Raw genomic sequence first — 22,680 nt, 5'->3', positions numbered from 1 at the left:
GGGGGCGGTGCGGGGCGCGGTGCGGGCGGGGCGCGGGGCCGGCGGCGGAGCCACCTTAACGGCAGCCCCGCCCCGGACCGCGGCGCTCATTGGCGCAGCCCCGATGGCTGAAATTCATCGCTGAAATGCAAAACTTGTTGCTGCTCCGCCAGCGCTGGGTGAGAGCGCGGCAGCGCGCGGGGAGCGCGGCGCAGCCCTCGCAGCGCCCGCCCGGCCCCGCGCCCCGGCCCCGCCGCCGCCGGAGCGCTGCGAGCCGCGGGAGCGCACGGCCGGCCGGCGATGCGGCGCGCAGCTCCCGGGCGCCGGAGCCTGTGAGCGGCGGCGCGCCGCCCCGTCGGCTCTCGGGCAGCAGCGAACGGCGAGCGGCGGGGTGAGCGCGGGCGAGCGGCCGGTGCCGGCGGCGCGGCAGGATGTGAGCGGGGGCGGCCGAGTGGCGCGGAGCGGAGCAGCGGGGAGCGGCGGGCAGCGGGACGGCGGAGCGGCGCGGAGCAGCCATGCCCTGCTGAGGAGCCGCGCAGGATGTTCGGGCTGGAGCAGTTCGAGCCGCAGAACAGCGGCCGGAGCGGCGGGCAGGCGGAGCGGGGCTTCGGCCAGCCCGGACTGAGCATGAGCGCGCACTTCAAGGCGCCGGCCTTTCCCGGCGGCGGCCCGGCACCGGCGGACCCGGCCCTGGGAGCGCTCGGCGATCCGCCCCTCCTGGGCATGAACATGAGCCTGGCCGGGGACGGCTACGGCTTCCCGGGCCGCGGCCCCGCCGAGCTGCACGGCGGCGGCATGCAGCCGCCTGTGCACGGCTTCTTCGGCGGACAGCAGCCGCACGGCGGCCCCGGCGGCGCCCCCCACCCTCACCAGCACCCCCCGCACTTCGGCGGCGGCTTCGGGCCCGACCCCGGCGCCTCCTGCGTGCACGGCGGGCGCCTTCTGGGCTACAGCGGCGCGCTGGGCGGGCAGACGGCGTTCGCCGACGGCTACGAGCACATGGCCGAAGGCCAGGGCGGCGAGGGCTTCGGGCAGCAGCGCCCCGGGACCTTGCCCGATTTCCAGCATCACGGCGCCGGCGCCGCCAGCCACGCCGTGCCGGCGCCCTGCCTGCCCCTCGACCAGTCCCCCAACCGCGCTGCCTCCTTCCACGGGCTGCCGGCGGCCGGCTCTTCCGAGCCCCACGGCCTGGAGCCGCGGCGGCTGCCGGCGCAGGGCGGCGTGGACTCGCTGGAATACAATTACCCTGGCGACGGCCCTGCCGGCCACTTCGAGCTGCCCGTCTTCTCCCCGTCGGAGCCCGAGGGGCAGCTGCCGCACTACGGCGGCGGGAGGCAGGTGCCGGCGGGCGGCAGCTTCGCGGGGGCGCCCGCCCTGCCCCGGGCGCCGGGCATGGCCGTGGCCAAAGCGCACCCGCCGCAGCAGCACGGCGTCTTCTTCGAGCGCTTCGGGGGGGCGCGGAAGATGTCGGCCAGTCTGGAGCCGGGGGCCAACGCCAGGCACCCGCTGATGCAGCAGCAGCAGCAGCCGCCACCACCACCGCAACCACCGCAGCAGCCGCCGGGCTTGCTGGCCAGACAGAACTCCTGCCCGCCAGCCATCCCTAGGCAACAGCAAACAGAAGCCAACGCTCCCAACTCCAACCTGCAGGACAATGGGCCCATAATGCAGAACCAGCATGCACAGTTTGAATACCCTATTCACAGACTGGAGAACAGGAATATGCATCCCTACACCGACCCCGTGTTTAATATGCAGCACCCTCCTCCACAACAGCCACCAAATCAAAGACTGCAGCACTTCGATGCCCCCTACGTGAGCGTCGCCAAGAGGCCGCGGTTTGACTTCCCCAACACTCCTGGCGTCGAGCGCTGCGCCTCCTGGGGCGGCGGCATGCACGGCCCGGCCATGGAGAGTCACCTTTCCCCGACGGCCTACCCTGGCCTGCCGGGCGAGTTCACCCCGCCGGCACCCGAGGCCTTTGGGGGCCCATTGCCACACGGCGGCCCTGAGCACCCGGCGCTGGCGCAGCGCCAGAACGCGGCCCTGGTGATGAAGCAGATGGCCTCGCGAAGCCAGCAGCGCCTGCGGCCGCCCAGTCTGCAGCAGCTGGGGCATCACGGTGAGGTGGGCGCACCCGGCGGCCTTCCCCCGCCAGCCTTCGAGCGGGAGGCTGGTGGCGGCCGCAGCTTCGATGCGCCGGCACCGCACCTGGCCCCCGACAGCGCCTGGTTCGCAGGGCCGCCGCCGCCTGGGGAACTGCTGCCGAGGCGCTTGGCGGCATCTGGGCTACCAGGCGAGGCAGCCCCCCACGAGCTGGGCCTGCAGCCGGGTGGCCCCGCCGTGCTCTTCCGGCCGGGCGCCGGTGGGCTGGGGCTGCAGGAGCCCTTGCGGATGGCGGGCGAGGGGCCGGCACAGGCCTTGCCGTCGCCCGGCGTCCATCCGCCCTTCACCCCCACAATGGGTGGCCTCTCGCAGCTGCAGTCACCGGGCAGCGGTGTGGCACTGCCCAGTGCCCCTGCTGAGCGCCGTGGCCCCGCCGACTTTGCCGCTCAGCCTGGCTTCCCCTTTGCGGCGGCGGCGCGGCAGCCGGCGGCCCACGGGGCCGCACCTGCCCTCAGCGCCTCGCCAGGGGCCTACCCACCACCCCCGCCCGAGTTTCCCCCGCCACCCCCACCGCGGCCCGCTGCCAGCAAGCTGGGTGCCCTGTCGCTGGGCTCCTTCAGCAAGGCGGCCAGCAAGGACAATGTCTTCGGGCAGAGCTGCCTGGCTGCCCTCTCCACTGCCTGCCAAAACATGATCGCGAGCCTGGGCGCTCCCAACCTCAACGTCACCTTCAACAAGAAGAGCCCGGCCGAGGCCAAGCGCAAGCTCAGCCAGGCCGAGCCTGACCCGCCACCTGCTGCCCCGGACTATTTCCCAGCAGGCCCACCAGTAGGTGGGGGTGGCACGGGCAAAGCAGCGGGCACTGGCCCGCTGCTGCCCGCGGAGAGCAGCCTCTCACCCGGCTACGCGCTGGAGCCGGTGCCCGGTGGCGAGGGGAAGGCGGGTGGCGGGCGGGGTCGGGGTCGCCGGAAACGGGACAGTGGGCACGTCAGCCCCGGCACGTTTTTTGAGAAGTTCTCAGCTGCCGAGGGTGGGGGAGCCGGTGTCAGCCCAGGGCAGCCGGCAGTGCCGGTGGCGGCGGGGGCCCCGCCGGGGGCTGCGGGCGCTGAGCGCGGTGGAGGCACCCCTCATGACAAGCCCCTGACCTCACCCTCCTGGGGCAAGGGCAGTGAACTGTTGCTGGCGGAGCAGCCCGACCTGATGTCCTCCCTGGACAGCGGCATCCAGAGCGTGACCAAGTCAGACGGCAGCTCTCCGCACGTGGACTTTCCCGACGAGGTCAGCACCAGCTATGGCAACGAGGACGAGGTGTCCTCCAGCTCCGACAATGCCACCTCCAAGCCCACCCGTAGCCCGCTGCTGGGTGGTTCGCCCAAGCTGCCCCGTGGGGAGCACGCACTTCTCAACGGACAGAAGCCCCTGGCCCTTGGCCTTCTCAGTACATCTACCTCGACCCCTGACAGCTATGGGCTCAGCACCACGGCGGGCGCTCACCCTGGCACGCCAAGCATGGAGCAGGTGCGGACCCCCACAAGCACCTCGGCCCAGGATGAGATCCACCCCTTGGAGATCCTGCAGGCACAGATCCAGCTCCAGCGGCAGCAGTTCAGCATCTCGGAAGACCAGCCCTTGGGGTTGAAGAGCAAGAAGGGGGAGTGTGCGGGGCAGAATGGGGACAGCGACCTGGGCAGCTGCTGCTCGGAGGGTGTCAAGGGCACCATGAGCACCATAGACCTGGACTCCCTGATGGCGGAGCACAACTCCACCTGGTACCTGCCTGGAGAAAAGGCCCTGATGGAGGGGCAGGAGGAGGACAAGTCCATGGCGCCCTGGGAGAAGCCCAAGCCCCCGAACCCCAGCAAAGAAGGTATCAGTTGTCCCACATGGGTGCTGGCACAGGGGTAGGGGTGGTTGTCGGCTTCTCGGGGAAGGGGACGTGGTGGGGCTGCAGCTCTGGTACTCAGGGCACACACTGGCTCCACACTTTCTCCACTCTTGGTGGGTGCCAGGCACCTCTTGGTCTGGACTGGGGTTGCAGGATGCTGGGTGGCTCTGCTGGGAGGGCCAGTGTCAGGGACAGAGTGCCTGATGCCTGACTGGCCCAGGTAACAACTGCCCCATGGCATCTCTGCTTCCAGCCCTGTCCCTGTCATGCCTCCTAGGGAATGGGCAGTTGGGGGTGCTGAGCAAAGGGGCTCCCAGTGAGCCCTACCCGAGCTCCTGGGCCTGAGGTACAGCCTCAGATGCTGAGGAGGGGGCTCCTGCAGGGCCCCACCAGGCATGGAGTGCTGAGGAGGGGGCTCCCACTGAGCCTGGTGCCAGCTGAACCTTCCAGCCACTTTCCCAAAAGTGTGACTGAGGTTTTCCCAAACTACAGAAACACGAATCTGGTGGTAGTGCTGCCCCTTCAGGTCCAGGTGCCCCCTGCTTGTTTGGAGCCCATGAGCAGTGTGATAATGAACTGAACAGCTTGTAACATTATTTTTCATTTAACTGAAAGGCAGTTTAAAATAAGGCTTTAGGTCTGTTAGTGTAAAACTTGCTTAGTTGACAGATGTTTAATTTTGACATTAGTTGTCATTTTTGATCCTTCCATTTGTCCAGAGGGCATCATAATTCCCCAGGTTTAGGAAAAAATATTTTAATGGAAAACCCTCTATTATAAAAGCTGTTTGAGATAAGGATGATTATAGATTCAATTGGTTTCTATTTTCTCTTATCAAATCCCTGTTTTGCAACCTGCCTAGCTGTATGTGTGATTGTTATAACGGGTGCACATGCTGTACCTGCTATCTTAGAGCAGGCGGGTGGGTTTTGGTGTGCAAGAAATACATGTGTGCAGTTTGCACAATATAAACTCATTATCTGTGCCTAGGAAAGGTGATATTTTGGTACTGCAGTGTAGTTTGGAATTGTTTTCATTACCTCTTTTAGTAGAGAGGTAACTGACTTTTTACAGCCCTCCACGTTTAGTAATTTTGTTAACAAAGTTCTTGGTGAAATTAGAAGGGAACTGGTTTAGAAACTGGGCTGTTTCCTAACCTGGTTCTGGTTGGCTTTGCAGCTTTGGCTTTCTGAAGCGTGAATCCTAGCCCCCACGGTTTGTCTCTTTGTTCATGTTTAATGCCCAGCGCAGGAGACTCTCATTTTGAGCAGAGTGTTTAGCATGCACGGCAGACCCGAGGAAGCCCATCAGCATTCTCCATGCTTCACCCAGGCAAGGACATAAATTGGTTTGTTTGGGGCCCTTCTTTTCCATTTTTAAATGGGAGTTGCACACAGCATCCTTCCTGGCCCCTTCTCTTTTATTGTTTCTTGTACACAACATCTAGATCTGACTGGATCAATAGCTAGTTAGCACAAATCACAGTTCCTGTCACTTCTGCCTTGGCAGGCTCGAGCACATATATACGTTCTCTCACACCACACACACCCCGTTACGTGTGCACTTTCACACACACACACACACAGAGATACACAGATCTCACACTGTGCTGTGTTTAGAAATAAATTTTGAAAGAATAACTTCTTCCATAGATCTCGACTTCCTGGATGAAAAAAGTAGTCCTAAGCAGTGATTTAATTCTGAGCAGCACATTTATTAAAAGTGTAATTTGGCTTTAAATGATCTATATTTTGTGTGTGTGTGTGTCATACGGAGCGATGCTTCTGCAGCGTCTTTTAACAGCACTCCTCCAGTCACTTTGATCACAGCTATTCTTAGTAACAGCTAGTGAAAGAAGTAATTGCTTTCTGGTCGCGATAACCACAATGTTGGTGTTAAAACAGTTCATCACTTGGAAGGAAAACCATTTAATCAGTGTTCCTATATAAGGATATGTTTTAGTATTTCAGAGGCTTAACATAAAATAGCAAACCAGTTCCACAACAATGCAGAGGCGCTCGGGTTGGTTCATGCTTTAGTCACTTGAGGGATTTGAATGGGCTGGTTCCTCGGATGAGGAAATTTATACAGACTCACAGAGAATTTACTTTAACTGTTGTTGGAGATGATGAAGATACAATGGGTGAGACAAAACAGGCTGTTCACCTCAGTCAGTAGAAATAATTTAACTTAACATTGCCATACCCCTGAGTGTGTGAAACTGTATTTAAGAAAAGGCTTCCTTTAGGCATGGGCTGAGATTTTAAACCTTCTCAGTCGGCTGGGATTTGCGCTATGGTGTTTGTTCCAGCAGTATCCCAGTGTCTGGGTGGATGCGCAGGCTCCAGACAGCGCTCCTGCGAATTCAGGCAGTTCCTCGGCGTGCTGGAAGGTGGGCACCGTTTTGGGGCTGGGCAGCGTTAGTGAGAGCTGGGTTAGACCTCCCCGCTTCAGGCATTGTTGGGGGCTTCTGAATTACACCTGCCTTGAGAGGGCGGGCGGTCGGGGATTTACTGGAATTGTGGCACTGCTGGGGTTGGCACCGGCAGCTCCTCAGGTGCCGGGGAGGTGAAGGAAGGGGAGGCAGAGGAAGAGACGGTGGGTGTCAGGGACAGCTTCCCCTCGGTGCAGTGCTGGGCACTGTGTCCACTGCATGCCACGCTCAGCCAGTGCCAGGACTGGATGGTCCAGCTTCAGTGCTGGCCATGAAGGAAGGAGCAGGCTTCCCAAAGCACAGCAGGATCAGGAACTTCTCAAATACTCTGTTAATGCACAGGTTATGGTGGAAACAACTTGATGTTTGTTTTAATGGCTGCTCAGATTCCTTGAAGCTCACCTTTTTTCCCATAATGGCATTAAAATGATTAGCTGATCTGTGGGAGCTGTGGGTCTGGAGGTTTCTGAGAGCAGACACCGGTGCTGCTGGTGCCCCTGCGAGGTGTGACACCTCTGACGCTGGCCTGCCGCGAGCTCTGTGCGTGCGTTCACGTTCCATTCCGGAATGTGGTATTAGTAATGCTGCCTGGACGTGGCTCTGCCCTGAAATGTTTTCTGTAAGGAGTTTTCTCTGATGCATCATATCTTGTACCAACATGTTTTATGTGAAGTAGCTGGTAGGTTTTGGGGGTTTTTTTTCTGCTGAAAATGCTTTCTAGAATTTTGTGTTTTCCTTTGCCTAGCAGCTTGAGCTGGGAGTGAGAGATAAATAACACTGAGTCTAGAGGGGTTGTCTTGACTTCCAACACCACAGCTTTAGCTAATAAAGAATAACCAGATCAAATTAACTTAAAAATCCGGGGCCAGTTTAATGGGGTTTTGCTTTTCCTGGTTTGACCAAACCAGAACAATTTCCCCTTCAGTGAAATATATATTAGTATCCTTTAGAAACCCAGTAATTAAGTGCTGGTGGGGTTTTAGTTTTAATTTTTAATTGAAATTTTGAAGGTCCCATACTGCAGATGTCAGGTGAAGACATCAGTATGTACCTAGAACTGTACAGGTGTTGATTGGAAAGGGTGGGAATATATTTTGCTGCTCGGTGGCTGTTGGGCTCGTCAGTCCAGACTGACGGGCACGTGCCACGCGGCACCGTTAGCCTTCATCTGTGAGTTTTTGTTAATATTTCATCGTTACACTGAACCTGTCACTGCAATGAGCCCACAGGGCAACCCTCTTGCTGGAGCAGTGTGTAACATCTGTGAATTACTAGAAATACATTAACAAAGGTCAAATTTGGTCCAGATGCGGCCGGGAGCCTTTGTTTTCTTTCCCTTTCCAGTGCATTCTGCTGCCTGCTTTATTTTAAATACTGCTTAGTTATTTTAGAGGCTTTACCAAGGGACTGCGTTTGTTTACTGGGACTGAGTTTGTCAGACCTCTGGTGAGGTTTTTCAGGCACTGAACCCTCAATGCAAGCGATGTGCTGTGAGCGGCTGCGTTGTAGTGAGCGCTGTGGAAGCGAGTTCAGCAGCAAAGCTCAGCGTCTTTTCCAGCGAGGGGGCTGTGATTCCCGATGCTGCTTTGTTTGCCTCACTGGGCTGCTGAAACTTACACAATTTTAACAATTCAGTGAAAAAAGAAGCTGTTGCCTTTGTCTTGAAGTTACACAATAAACTCCACATATATCAAATTCACATCTTTATTAAATCATCTGGATTAGCAAGCAGAGTGACGAGGGAAGAACGCTCCTGCTGCTTATGCTGGGAGAGAGTTTGGTATGCGTTAGATTTGGATTTAATATGCTTTAAACTTTCCTACCTGTTTTAAAAAAATTAATTGGAAGGGTTGCCCCTTCTTGGCCTTGTGTGAATGACAGAATTTCTCCATTGTTTACCTTGACTGACAATAATTTTTAATCCTTTCTACTAGAAAGTGGTCCGGTTTAGAAATATGTTCCTTTGTTTTATAAACATTCTGTAGCTGTGTGCTTGTCGACCTTTATGGCATATATTAGACAAAGCAAGTGACAGAATTTTCAGTAGTATTTCCTCTTGCTGTGATATACTAAAATATTTAGTGCAGGAAGTGTGTAAATTTATTGGCATTTCAGTAACAGCTGTGGCCACTGTTTGCCTTTGCATCCACTGTCTGTTTGGTTATTTATTTTTGGTATCTAGATTTACCTGTTCTCATTTCAGTGGACAATCTAGCTGTGTTTGAATTAATGCAGATCACCTATCTGGTTTGCATCCTGGTCCTTCCTTGCCCCAAAGTCTGTAATTTTCTGATGGCCCATTCAGTTGCAAGGTGAGTTTTAACGGGGTTGTTTTGCACATGCTTGGTGTGAGGACGTGCATGAGACAGACTTTGAGGGAGATGTTTCCGTGTGTGAATGTGCTTCAGATCTTTATGTATGATGTAAAAGGAAATGAATTGGACTTAGTATTTATATATGAGCTTGGATGACAGCATAGATTTATTTTGATCTGTGATGTATTACACCATGTCTGCTCTTAATTTTTAAGGTACAATACCTGTTTTATTTACCAATGACCTAGTGGCATGCTCGACCATAGAACTACAAATAATATTTTGATAAAAAGCATTATTAATTAGCAATGTGTATAGATACAATTTGTTGTTACTTGTGTAGAACAAAGAATAAGGCATCAAACAAAAGTCTAACCTAAAACTAAATAGGCTGCTTTTATTTGAACCAGCTGACTCCCAGCCTCAGTAGTGTTCTATACCAGGGAAAGGTTTTGGTACAGTAAAATGCCTTTATGTGGCCATATAAAATTTTAGTACTAGACAAATTACTGTACATTTTCAGTCAGTGGTTTCTCGTGTATTTTTGTTAAATCTGAGTGTGAGGAGAATCTCCTCAGAAAGTGCAGAGCCAGTTCTAAAATGAATCTTCAGGTGGCCCAACGTGTATGCTTTGTTAACGCTAAATTTACTGAAATACCAGAAGCTGTTTAATGACATAATTTCTCAAGCACATAGAGAATATTGAAAGAGACCTGTCAAACTGTAGGCAGAGGATCATTCCCTGTTTTATCTCTGGTATAGAACAGGTTTTCCTTGTGCATGTTTTGGACTGGAGCGTGTTGGATGCAGGCAGTGCGGGTGGTGGGCGTCAGGCGCTGGTACCCACCTCGCCATCGCGCCGCGGCTCCGGCCGGCATCCGCCTCCCCGTCCAGCTGGTCTGGCTTTTCCATTGAAAAATCTACACCTTTTAAAACAGCAATGTTTGCACCTGTAAACACATAATTAAGGTTTGCAGGATATGTTTAAGGTTGGTGCGTTGTTTATTTTTAAATATGGAATTATTCTTGTTTCGTTTTTTGAGGGGCGTTTTTAAGTGAGAGCCTCTGTTAGTGAGGGCTGTTCAGAACATGGCTGGCTGTGCACCAGATCTTGGGTGAGGGACATGGGGAACCTTGTGGAAATTAAATAGGTGAAGCTGTGGAATCATTCAGGAAATTCAAGGTCTGCTCTCACCTTCCTTGTCTTGGTTGGATTTCTCGGTTTTTAAAATGTGATTCTGAATTTTTGCTGTTCTGTAGATAGACCCCGTTTACACACAGTGATTAGATGACTGGCTTATGTAAAAATACTGTGATTCTTTGTAGTTTGCTGCTTTTTCTTTGCCAGATGCTTTTGTGTTGGTGCAGTTGAAACATTCTGAGTTATTAGTGACCTTTTAATACAAAGGATTTGGGGTTTTTTTCAAATTTAAATATATTTTATGGTTTATGTGCCAATGTTTCAAAGTCAAATGCCTTCTAAATTTAAAGCTGAGACTTGAACAGCTGGGGGTCTAATCCATTAATTTTTACAAGCTGACTTTCTTAATACTTCAAAGAGAACATCTTAGATGATATTGCTTTACTGTTCCCCTCTTCAGCACCCCTTCTTCTCCTCTCCCTGCCAGTACCCTCTCCTCTAAGACTTCACGTTCTGCTCATCTCTGGCAAGTGACAAAAGCATCTGGATGGGGGGGAACGCATTTTCCTTAGTTGATGTAATAAGTTTTAAGACTCGATGGTCTAGAAATGTTCCTTTCTTAGTGTTGCACTTTTTTTATCCATACTAATGCAAAAATACGCGGTCACCACCGTTCTGTGTTTCTTTCCTATAGTTGGGTTATTTTTTGTAGCAGCACAGGCATTGTCATAGGAGCATTTTTGCTCAGTGTTTGTGTCCTTTCAAGACACCTGACTCACATGTAGGGCACATCCCTCTCTGTAGGATTGTGTCTGATCCGTGCTGGTCATTTGGAAGTAACATTTTCCCAAGTTTTGCCTTGCCTGTTTGGGCAGGAACTGCTCTGGCACCGCTGGAGGTGCCGCTCCCTGGGATGCACGTGCGCATCCATCACGGGCAGCTCCCGAGCAGGAGCCAAGCCTCGGCTGCAGGCTGAGGTGCTGCCCGGATGCTGCAGTGGGGCACTTTGTGCCTGTTTGTTTTCAATTCCAGCAAATCTGTTTGGGTCTGTTCAGTGTTTTAATGTAACACCACCGAGCATGACACTAGGCGGTCTACATTTTTTATTAGCTTTAACATTTGTCTAAAAAAGCTTTTTTTTTGGTTTGGTAAGCAGAAATATGGTTACGTTTAAGTGCTGCTTTGATAGATTTTTTACATCTAAATAAATATAGTTAATTTGAGTTGAAACACAGACAGCACATGTGGGAGCTTGAAGGGCTCTGCTAGCTTTGGCTGAGAGCAATGGGAGAGACGTGCCACAGTCCTGCTCCCGCAACCACTTTGTGTGGACTTTGGGATATTTATCTTTTTTTTGTCCCCCTCTGTGTTTGGAGCATTTAAAATACAAAATTAAGAACTTTGGTTTTTTTTTCTTTTAACACTCCTACCTTCAGTTCTGACTGCTGGGCCTTTAGGACTTGATCCCCTTGATCCCAGCCAAGCCTGCTGTGATCGGTCAGTAGTTGGAAGACAGCAGGGTTTTTTGTGGTAAAATATATGTTTTCAGAGTTAAGTCTGCATTTAATTAATTTTGTGAATTAGTATTCACAAAATACTCAAAAGCATTCTTTTGCTAATAGAAAGATCATCCTGAGGCTGGGGAAGCACAGTTAATTGAAAAAGCAGCCATTTGTAAAGTGAAGAAAATTTTAAAACATTTCATACCCTAATTAAGAATGTACTCCTGAGTTAAAATTGAGAATATTAATTTGCTGTGTGAAGCAAATACACTACAAAGCCCTGGAAAGAGTCATATCCTTCCTTCCTACTTAATCCTCTCCCAAAATGCAGTTTCAGAAGAAAGGCATGACTTTTTTTCTCCTTTATAATATAGCCTGAAACCATTTTGCTAGAAAGATGTAAATTGATCTATTAACATAGGAAATGGAGGTTGGGCTGGGGTTATTATCTGGTCAGAATTTTAGGATCTTTCCTAGAAAAATCTTCTGCTATTTTTTTTTTTTTTTGGGGGGTGGGGGGAGGGAGTGGGTGGGCATAATATTCCTCTATAATGGCCTTTAAAAGCCTTTTGGTCTCAGGTGAGAGCAGTCAGAAGAGGCAGGGGATGCTGTTGGTATGAGGCACAGCTGTGCATCCTTGCAAGCAGTGCCGGTCCCTGGGGAATGGGGCTGAGCCTTTCCTCCCGTGCACTGTTGGAGGTGAGGCTGTGAGTGGAAACGGGTGGGGAGGGAGTGTCTGCACCGCGCTCCCGCTCCCGGCTGGATGGCTCGGTCAGTCAAGGCATCGCCGTCCTGCTTACGGAAATTGGGGTCTACGTGTGATTTAGAGCGCGGCAGAGTCCATATTCAGGTCCCACTCTCGGATTATTTTTATTTAAGATCATACTTATTGCACCATAAATTGCCACGGTGCTTTAGAAACCTGGGAGATGTTCCCACTGCTAAAGATTTACTGTCCAAATGAGATAAACCAGGCGTTGTTGGGCCGGGCAGCTGCCGGTTCACCGCCAGACCACGGTGCGGTGCCACCAGGATTTGGGCAGAGGATGCTGGTGATGCACACACTGGAACTGGAGGGCACTTGGGTACCCAACAAAGGCTGGCACGCCAGCTCTGTGTGCTGCTGGGTGGGCGTGAGGTGGTTGGGAAGCGTGTGTGGGCAGGGAGTGAAGGGCTGAGAGCATCTCGTCCCACCTGGTGATCTCATTTCTGCGTGGATTTTCCTTCTTCGGTGGGGATGGCGCGGCTGCACTGCCCTCTCTGGGGCAGCATTTCTCCTCTTGTGGAAAAAAATAAATCCAGATCCCAGTTACGGCACTAATGATCCGTGTGTGAGTGAATTTCTAAATAAGTTTGTCAGTCTTAGCTGCAGGAAAAGGGACCTCGATGTTGCGGAAGTAGTTTGGTACGAGGTGAGTTTTCACCTCCTCCAAATGCCTGGGTTTGGAAGCATCACCAAGGGAGGGTTTCTCCTCCCTGCTCCCCTGGGTGATGGGAGAGGAGGACCCAGACCCCAGGCCTGAGCTGCCCAGTAAATCACAACCACCTGGTGTGATGTATTCCTGGAGTGCTACTGAGCTGATAAGGACCTGCCAGGCAGCCAGGTAACTGTTTGCATCTAATGTTAAAGATATTTTTGATCTGACTCTATTGTTTTAATTTTTATTGGTGCCAAATATTAGACTGAAAAATGTTTTTTTTGCCTAGTTTGAAGAGCAATCCAAAATTTCAGACCAAATACAATTTTAAAAGCAAGAAGATAATAAATGGGCCTATTGATTGTATTCTACAAAAGAAAAAAGGAGTTCCCCAGTAAATGTAATAAAAGCTACCACAATCTATGAGACAATAATTCTGAAACCCTTTAAAAATAGTATTATTATTCAAAGTGCAAAGCAGCTGGTATTTTATGATAGAACAGATTTTATTGTTGCTGGATATAGGGTCAAAGGCTTGCAGCACATTTTTGATTTAAACAAACCAAAAACACAAATGCTTTTTTGAAGATAAAATCACTAAGATTTATTTCTTTTTTCCCTGGATGCTATAGTTCCCTTCTCTACCTCTAAATTCTAAATATAGGCATGTGCTGTTCTTTTTGTGCTGGGAGGAACCACATGCAGCCCAGGTCCCTGTGCTCTCCCTACCATGCCATGATTCTAGAGGCAGAGGGAAAGCAAGGGCTTGTCCCAAGTACAATTCAAATCTCATATGAACTACTTTGAAAGAGGCAGATCATGAAAAAGGGAGAATAACAAAACATGGCTTCATTCTGGATTATTATTATTATTATTATTATTGTTATTGTTATTATTGTTATTATTGTTATTATTGTTATTATTGTTATTATTTTCTTTATTATTATGGACGTTTCATCCCACCATTTGCCAATTCTTTGTGCTGTTGGCAGGGTGGATGTGAGGGTGATGGCTGGAAAATGTGCAGGGGAATGGGGCAGTGTTGGGGAAAGCTCAAGGGCAGCCCTGGTAATTTGGGTGAGCTTTGCTTTTAAACTCTGTGCATCATAGTCATGTTGTATGTTACAAGACATACAGACAAAGTGGTGTGTCCTGTAGATAAATCCAGTTCATGCTCTATGTCCTGATGTTACTTATTTTAGCAGAGGTGTGAATGGGAAAGGCAGAAGGGAATTTGCTGCTCCCAGTGCTCTGGGCCCCTGGGGCAGGTGACCACGGTCCTGACCGGTGCAGGGGCACAGGAGTCCAGCTACTGCCGTCTGACAAACACCACTTTGGAAATGTCAGGTTCTAACAACACTGTGAAGTCTTCCTCCAAGTAATTATCCAGATCCTCTAGTGTTTTGTGTAGTTTCCTGGAGTGGCTGATGCCAGTGGTGCTGCGGTGTTTCTCTAACGGAAAAGAACAGATAAAAAAATCTCTTCTTTGAGCCAGACACGTGTGAGCCTTGGAGCTTGGAACGTGCGTTGGGAGATTGTGATACAATTACGTTTTATGTCTACCTATTAAGCATAATGAAGGGTTGGTTGCTGGCCTTAAATTTGGAAAGAGCTTACTGTAGAGCTTAAACCAGAAGTAGATTCCTGTAATTACTGCTTTGCCGTGCGGAGTGTGGCGAGGTAGAGGGAATAAAAACTGTTCATTGTCCAATTGTATTTCCATAACTGCTGCACTTTTAAATGTCTGTTTTGAAAGATAAAATTTTTTGTTATACTAATTTTCTGAAGTAAGCTAATAAAAGCCAACGCAGGGTAAAAAAAAAAATAAAAGAGGTGAAGAATGTCAAATGAACAATGCTTAGAAAACACAGAGCTTCAGCTTCTTCAGTGAGCCCTGCTGCGGTGCTTGGAAAGTCAGTGGCTTTGTTTGTTAAACACAGGGTCACTGTGCTGTTGCAGTTTGGGTTCGCTTGAATCTGAGATCCTTGATGAAATGAAGAATTTTAAAAACTTTGAATTTTATGTTTGCTTTTCTTTGTACTAGATTAGGCAAATGGGGTAAAACTTGAAGCAGTCAGTTCTGAATCTGCTTTTGCTTTTACTTGATGTTGTTCTTGCTGTGTGATGGCAGTATGTCAGGGAAACTTGGATCCCAGCATCAGTTGTTTGGAATTATTGTTTGGATTATATTCAGTTTCAAATGGTATGAAACTGAAGTGAGAAATGAGCATTTGTTTATGCTGATAAAATGAGTTTTTCATAGCATACGCTTGTTTTGGTTGTGCGTACTAATACATGGTATAGCTCAGAATGTCCATTTTTTCAGAGTGATAACATGGCCCCATTCTGTTCTTTGTGTGCATTTGGGACTGGAAACTGCATCAAAGAGGAGGTGTTTGTGCTTCAAGTAAGGAAGAAGAGAGGGAAGACCAAAACACTTCTTGGCCCTTAGGGAAAAAAAACCACCCTAAACCACATCCTTTTTTCTCTCCCCCTCAAAAATTTGGCTTACATCTTTAAGAGAGAGGGTTTTTTCCTTTCCTTTTCCAACCATCCTTTAAGGTGTTTAAAGGATTTTAAGAGCTCCAGTTTGTGGAGCTTCTCTTGGAATACGTTTTAAGGGGTTATATTTGACACGTTCCTGAAGGCTGCCTTCCACAGTGGTCTGGCCCGAATAGAAATGTGTAAAGTTCCCACTACTGAGCTGTAAAAGAATACTGAAAATGGGTTATGCAGAAAAAACCATTTAGATAAAAATGCAATTTTCCCTTCCACATACACTGCTAAGAATTAATAGCACATTCTTCCTAAATGGGTACTTCTGTATTATATTTTCACCTTAATGAAATTCTTTCCAAAACAGGAGAGTTTCATTTAAAATTGTAGAGCAAAATTGATCTGTCTTTATCTTCAGTGCTCCTTGCTTTAAAATATCATGGGATTGACTGCCATGGGCTGTCTGGGCACTCCATGGAAAACAGATGTTGGGTTCTGAGGTGCATATCCCAGTCTGACTCTGTCCCATCCCCGGCTGTGCTCCTTGCTCTGCTGTCACAGCTGGATTTGGGCTGTCACTGTGCGCGCCAGCTGTGCTTTCATGGCTCCACTACTTGGCCAGCGGCCACCACGCAGTGGGGACATGAACATGGCACTTAGCAGGGCATTTCTGCCAGAAATACCCCAAAAGGGAGAAAGGCCAAGCCCACTGTGGCCTTGGCCTGTGTTGGTTCATTGATGCACACCTGGGGCACAGGTGGTGAGCCCAAGTTTGGTGTGGCCTGGAACAACATCAGCAAAACCACACAGCCATCAGTTTCAATATGTTCCTTTTCTGCAGAAGATACATGGATGTCTAATGAAAGAAAGAATCCTCTGTGGTAGCTGTGAAACTGAAGTGGAGATGCCCCCAGGAAGACTTGCCAGTTCCAGCTAAGAGAAAACCAAAACATATATTCATGCTTTCTAATGGTTTCATTTTTGGTGAAAGGTTTTTAATGTAATGGTGAGAACAGAAGTGTGTGGAAGAAGTAGGGCTTGACAGACTATGCTTTAAACAGCTTTTCACTGCTGAGTTACTGTGGAGGAAATGCTTTTATTAAATAAATTGTTTGGTGGTTTCGTAGTTTAAATAAAATGGTTCCCACATATAAGCAATGCTCATGGTGATGGAGACACAGACAGGATTGATACAATTCAAAGTCTCCATGTTAAAAATACAAATTTTGATGGTAGTGATGCTGCACAGCTTTTGCGTCATTTTTGTGATAAATTACCTTTGAGGGGGACTGTGCTTGGGCTTTCCCCTAAAAGGTGAAATACAGGAGAGGTGTGAGGCAGTCTGTCTGACTCTTACACCCAGCTAACACTGAGCTTAATCCAGATTCTGTTTCTGAAGGGGATATTTATAGTCATCTTCTGATAGTCTCCCAATCAAACAGCAGCAAATCCAATACTGCTCGTTAGGTGCGTTACAGAACAGCTGTTCTTTTAGTCACCAAACTTGCCTTTTGTGATTCATTTTCTGTGAATCACACTAGTTCAGTGAAGAGTGCAGTTCATGACTTTTACAGCCAAATATGCAATTCCCTAGAAGCAAACGTCAAAAATTTAAGTATTTTTGTGTAGTGCCTTGTTACTTTCAAGTTTTATATTAATGGGACACTGGCTCTTGAGTTTTCCTGTAAAACTTCACTCCCTGACACAAGCATGCTCATCAGTAGGAGTGTGTGCTCCCTGGTGTGAGTGGTTCACACTCAGAGAGCATTGCCTGGTTCCACTTTAGGCAGGGATTTCTTAGGTGTCACTGTTTAATTTCTTCATGATTTTTTTGCTACTGGTGCTCAGTGTACCTGCAGGCACTCAGCATGCTGAGTGATGCATTTAGATATTGCCTGCTACAGTAAAAATCTTGATGGCCATGGCTTCAGTCAAAAAAACCCTTCTCATCTTCAAAGTCACTGTTGTTACAATTATTTTCTCTTTGAACATGTCAGGATTCTGTCTTTGATTATAGACTGGATTGTCTCTTGTCATTGCATAATGATTTTTTTTTGGGTAGGCAGAGACATTTTTCAGTTCCTCACAGTTCATCCCCCATCCCAGTACTTCTTTAAAAAGAGATAACGTTGAAACCAGGTATTTAAGAATATAGATCCTCAAGAAAATAACTGGTTTTGACTTTGTATTTTCCTGGGAATTTTATAAAGCTGATGTGAATTACAGATTTATTTTACAATTTGAACTTAGACTTTTAAATTTTCTCTTTCCCCCCACCCCTTCCTTTGCTTCCAATTGGACCAGAAGTCATTGTTACAGAGGTTTTCTGCTACTTTTTAATTTTCTCTTTTTGCAAGTTACACCGCACAAAAGGAATTGATCTCTGTAATTCTGCCATCGGTTGGATGGTTGCTTGGATGGATGGTTGGGTGAATGGTGGTTACTGTGGCTGACCTGGGGCCCTGAGCACTGCTGCCAGGTCCTCCCTGCCCTGCTCCCTGGTGAGGACTGATGTTGAGCCTTGGGAAGTGCTCGCTGAGGCCTCTTCTGTTGGAAGCTGTTTTGGGATTTGGTGGTCTGTCCACTCTCTGGGGTCCAGAGTTTCCATTGCTGTTACAATCCTCAGAGACCTTACAGCTGTCTGAGCACTGTGGTGGGATGAAGGCACCCTGGAAGCAGAGGTCCTCTCGCACTGCTGCTGTGGTGTGGAGGGACGTGCCAGCTTTGTGGCCCTTCGTGGATCATGGCTTGAACTGTGGTGTGCTGCACTAGTACAGTATTCACCTTGGATCAAAGGGCAGGGGACCTCCTGAAATGGAAGGTACTTTAGAAAGGCCTCCCGAGCCTCCTCAAGCTAAGGGAAAGCCCAGAGGCAAGAGCATTTGCAGTTGTCTTGCTTTATGTGTATGTGCAGTCTCTTCCATTGCTGGGTGATGTTGATGGAACCATGGGAAAACTGTACTAAAATGGGTGACAGTAGAACTGCATCAGGCACTGAAGAGATTTATCCCTTGGGAAATGGGTGTTGTGTAAAAATGGCAGAAGAGTCCAGGTGCGATCTGCAGATCCATGCCTGGTTGTGATTACGTGTGCGCAGGCTGGGGGTATTGCCTTGGAGGGTTTGATACCACTAAATCCAAGATGCCCCCTCAGTGGGGGTTGCCTGTGTGTGTCCATGCAATGGAAACCTTTGCCACAGAATTAGTAAATCCTGACTGTGGGTTTGCCCTTGCATTTTGTAAGGAAAGGGCTAAAAAGGATTCACTGTGTCTTTAAACTTGCAGATCCTCAAAACCTCCCTGGGAAGTAGAAGGGGGAAGGGACCCTTTCAGGATTAATTAAACAGAGATGTCTCGCTGTAGACTTCAGGGTTTACTGATAAATGCCAGCCCCTCACCCACGTCTGGTGGTGTTGCTGTTATTTAATCAGGGCCTTGACAAGGAATCTGAGCAATCTTCCCTTTCTCCTCCTCTGTTCCATTTATCTGTCCTCCCAACCTGTTTGTTTGTGTATGGTTAAGTTTTCCATGCCAGGGAGAAGCAGAGTGGAAATGTCAGGGGTCAGGCTGCAGGCAGGGCAGGCAAAGAGCAGGCAGGGAGCAGAAAGCCCAGCTCTGCAGCCTTGGAGTTTCTGAGAAACCGGAGATAGGTTGTTCCAGGCAAGATTAACTCCTTCAGCATGGCTGCCTTCTGCTTAAGACCTACAGGAAGGGAGGCAAGGGTACCTTAAGACACTGAGCTCAGACTCTACCCCTCTATCCTTATGGTCCTGCTGCCATTTTGCTCACCCTCTTGTTGAAGCCTTGCTGGCCCATCTGCCTTGGCAGCGCTGTTGCTGGGGGATAAAGCTGTGTGGATCCAGACCTGAGGAGGGTGGCAGATAGCAGAATTCATTGCAGTATGGATACCTGAGTTATTTGGCATTTTTCCCAGTGTACAAAATGTTCATCCATGGAGGGCATGATGCTGCTGTTCAGAGATGTGCCTTTGAGTAGACATGTGGCTTGGGTTTGTCACTCAGAAGTTAGCTGAAGACCAGTCTGGATCCCCATGGCTTCAGAAAAACCAGTTCTGATGTTATGCCAGTAGACTTGGTGTCTCACAGGCTCTCAGCAGTGTGCTCTGTGGTGGTGCACAAGTGCATCAGCCCCAGCTGATGATGCCATAATGGCTGGGGTTGGGTGAAGTTATGGCTGTGTGATTCAAGCTGTTGAACTTGCACTTCACCCCACCTGCACGAGGGAAAAGCCTAATTCAGGGTGGGGTGGAGGATTTTGTTTGTTTGTTTGGTGATGCCTTTGCATTTGTGTTGTGGCAGTGAAGCAGGTGCTGCAGGGCTGAATCCTGCCTGGTTTGACAGTGTTTGCATTGCAGGCAGTGCCCTGCCTGGGACAGCTGCAGGTGGAGTTTACAAGGTCCTTGTGCCCTGCTAGTGGGATGGTCTGTCCTGCACTGACCAGATCTAGGCCACGTTAACAGCAGTTGTCACAAACAGCCATAGTTACAAATGGGATAGGAATGAATCACAGAAGAGAATCAGAAAATTGGTTTGGAAGGGTCATTTCATTCCAGCTGTGGGCAGGGACACCTTTCAATAGGTTGCTCCAAGCTCCATCCAGCCTGGCCTTGAACACTTGCAGGGATAGGGCAGGCACAACTCTGGGCAACCTGCTCCAGTGCTTCAGTACTCTGAGTAAATAATTTCATCCCAATATCCAATCTAATCCTGCCCTCTCTCAGAGGGAGTACATTCTGCCTTGTCATTCCAGGCCCTGGTTAGAAGTCCCTCTGCATCTCTCTTGGAGTTCCTGTGGGATGCTCCATGCAGAGAAGTCTTGGGGGATGTGCTGTGCACCTTGTGCCAGTGCTTGGGTGCTGCTCAGCCCCATATCCCTCCCATGCCCCTGACAGGGGCAGCTGGGGCTTCTGGCCCCTGCTCCCTGGGGATGTGCTTCAGGGCAGAGCCCACACAATCCCCAGTGTAGTGGGATGAACTAATTGTCTGTTGTTCTTCCATTTTCCAGGAGTATTGAAATTGTTGTGGGTCATAAATCACGTGAGCATATGGCCGGAAGGAGAACACAGCCCTATATATCAGCTTTGGGCTGGAAGATGAGACTGTTTGTCCTGTGCTGTACAGGCCCATTTTATTGATTTACTGGCCTGTGAAACTTTAGAGTTAATTTTTTGTTGAAGCAAGGAAAGTCTGTCTACCTGTGACTTTCCTGCTTGAACAGCTGTTTGCTCCTGATTCGTTGCTATTCTGAGAATTTCATGAAGACTCTCCACAGTGATGTGACAATTGGAAGTAAAAGATGAGCTTATATTTTTCTTATCCTAATAGTGGCACTTATAGCTGTACCTAAGAATGCCAAGTTTCTTTGTGTGGTTTCTTCAGTGCTGAATTTCTCTCACTGCCATTGCTCCTCATATGGTCATGCATTTCTTCTGATGATTTTTTTTCTTTTCCTTCAGATAGATTTAATTTTTAAACACGCTGTTCAATCAAACCCTGTTCTTCCATCAGACTTCTGGGCCCTAGCTCAATCACCACATCTTATTGCTGCTTTAGGGGATGTTTCTGAATATGCCAAATACATTATATGACAACATTTCTATCTCTTTTTGTAGTCAAAATTTGGGGTGTACCAGAATTTGGGATTTTTCTACAGCAGAAGAGATCTAGCAAGAATTTGCCCAGGAAGTGCTGGGTTGATAGTGTCAGCTCTCATTCTGTTTTACCAGCACTTAAATGTTTATCAGAAAGAGATTTTCACCTTTCTTTAAGAAGCTCAGGCCTCCTGATAATTCTGCTCTTTATAGTTATTTCTTGCAGATTTGTCAGAATTTGCCTGTGAATTACTTGCAAGGGACTTTTAAGCAGTGATTTGGAACCCCCTGAGTGTCAAGTGTCAAGCAGTCGGTGCTGCTGAGCACAGAGCAGGTTAAGGAGTGCCCCATAGCTTCCCAGACCTTAAAACTCACCTTGTTCCACACCCCTGCTATGGGCAGGGACACCTTCCACTTGACCAGGTGCCCTGTTCAGCCTGCTCTGTCCATCTATGAACTGTGTCTCTGCATGTGCCAGCTTGGACCTGGGGTCTCTGGTGTCCCTTTTCTGTTGATCTGTGAGTGGCAAAGTTGCTTGAACACCTTTTGTTTTCATGCACACTGTTTCCCAAAGTCTCCTCATTGACCCCTGAGATACCAAACTTCAGCTGGAGGTGTCCTAAAGAGAAATGGGATGTGTTTCAAGGTAGGCTATAAATAAATGGCATAAAAGAGCTAATGAGCCTTGATGCTGGTTCTTCTCACTAAATGTTAGCCTTTGGTAAACTCCCACTGTGTTTTCAGGAATATCCTTGAACTTGTGTGGTTTAACCCCAAGCATTACTGCACATGATCACCGTTTCTTGGTGTGCAGGAGCCTCAGATGTGTGAGGCCCCTGGGAGAGATTGACTTTGCCTGTGGCAGTTTCGTGTTACGGTCTCTCGTAATTGTGAGTTATAGATGGGGCAGAGGCACCTCTGGGAGCTGTGGGCAGAGCCAGGGAGGAGACAGAGGGAGCAAGCAGATCCCTGTCCCAGCCCTGGCAGCCAGGCTGGATGCAGATCTTGCTTTGGGATGTGAGAACACAGCTCCTTGGGGAGCTCCTGGGGAACAAGGCAACAAAACACCTAAAGGTCTTCGGCCAAGTGTATCTGAGCCTTACAAGAGACTGATGATATGACTGATGAAAAGAGCTAATTCCCTTTTTTTGCTTGGCTAACAAGTGCTCATTTAATTTGCATCCTGAAACTAAATGACTACAAAAAAAGTTCTTTGAAGGGAATCTTCATCTTTAATTCTGTTTTCACTTAAAGAAAATAGTTTTCCATGTATGATCTGCAGGGCTTAAATATCCTACTTGTAACTGTAATATCTTATTTTTCCCCCGCAATTTTGTCAAAACTCTTGCACAGATCTGATGGAACACTGGAATTTATGTGTTTCCCTTTCTGTTTGCTCTGTGCATAATCATGAACTATTCACTGCCTTTACAAATCCATTGGTACACCCCTTCCCTTGCTAGTGGAAGTGGGCATTTTATCTTATTTTTGGAGGTCTGCTCCATGTGAAATGTCCAGGTGGTGACTTAATACACAACCATTTAGTAGCATTTTTTTTCAGTTTTGGCCTGTCCTGAAATACTACTAGACAGTATCCAGAACTGGTTTTATTTAAGTGAGGGCTTACTGAACAATTTCATGTAACTTTTGTGCAATCAGAAAATTCCACTTTGGATTTTATTGAAAACCTTTTGTTTGCTTGTGCGTTCTGGCAGTCAAGAGATGGGTTTTGCATAGGCAGGAGCTGTGTGTAAAACTGTCATGTGATAGTTTGCGTACATATGAAATAAATTT

At 49.0% G+C, this 22,680-nt stretch overlaps 1 protein-coding gene across 2 annotated transcripts in view; it reads left to right on the top strand.

Annotated features, from left to right (window-relative positions):
* The first annotated feature begins 340 nt into the window (after positions 1-340).
* The window catches only part of MN1 (MN1 proto-oncogene, transcriptional regulator), an 83,425-nt gene continuing 61,085 nt past the window's right edge, over positions 341-22,680 (top strand). The window contains exon 1 of one of the 2 annotated variants that reach the window (XM_023937853.2): positions 341-3,952. In XM_023937853.2, the coding sequence (XP_023793621.2) occupies positions 520-3,952 (3,433 nt within the window). In that variant the 5' untranslated portion in view covers positions 341-519. The remainder of the gene's footprint in view (positions 3,953-22,680) is intronic. The other variant, XM_086855785.1, reaches the window with a different exon arrangement.

The sequence above is a fragment of the Cyanistes caeruleus genome, chromosome 18 (genome assembly GCF_971803275.1).
Source record: "Cyanistes caeruleus chromosome 18, bCyaCae1.hap1.1, whole genome shotgun sequence".
Lineage (NCBI taxonomy): Eukaryota > Metazoa > Chordata > Aves > Passeriformes > Paridae > Cyanistes > Cyanistes caeruleus.
Note: the sequence above shows the minus strand (reverse complement) of the source record. Positions and strands in the feature narration are given on the sequence as shown.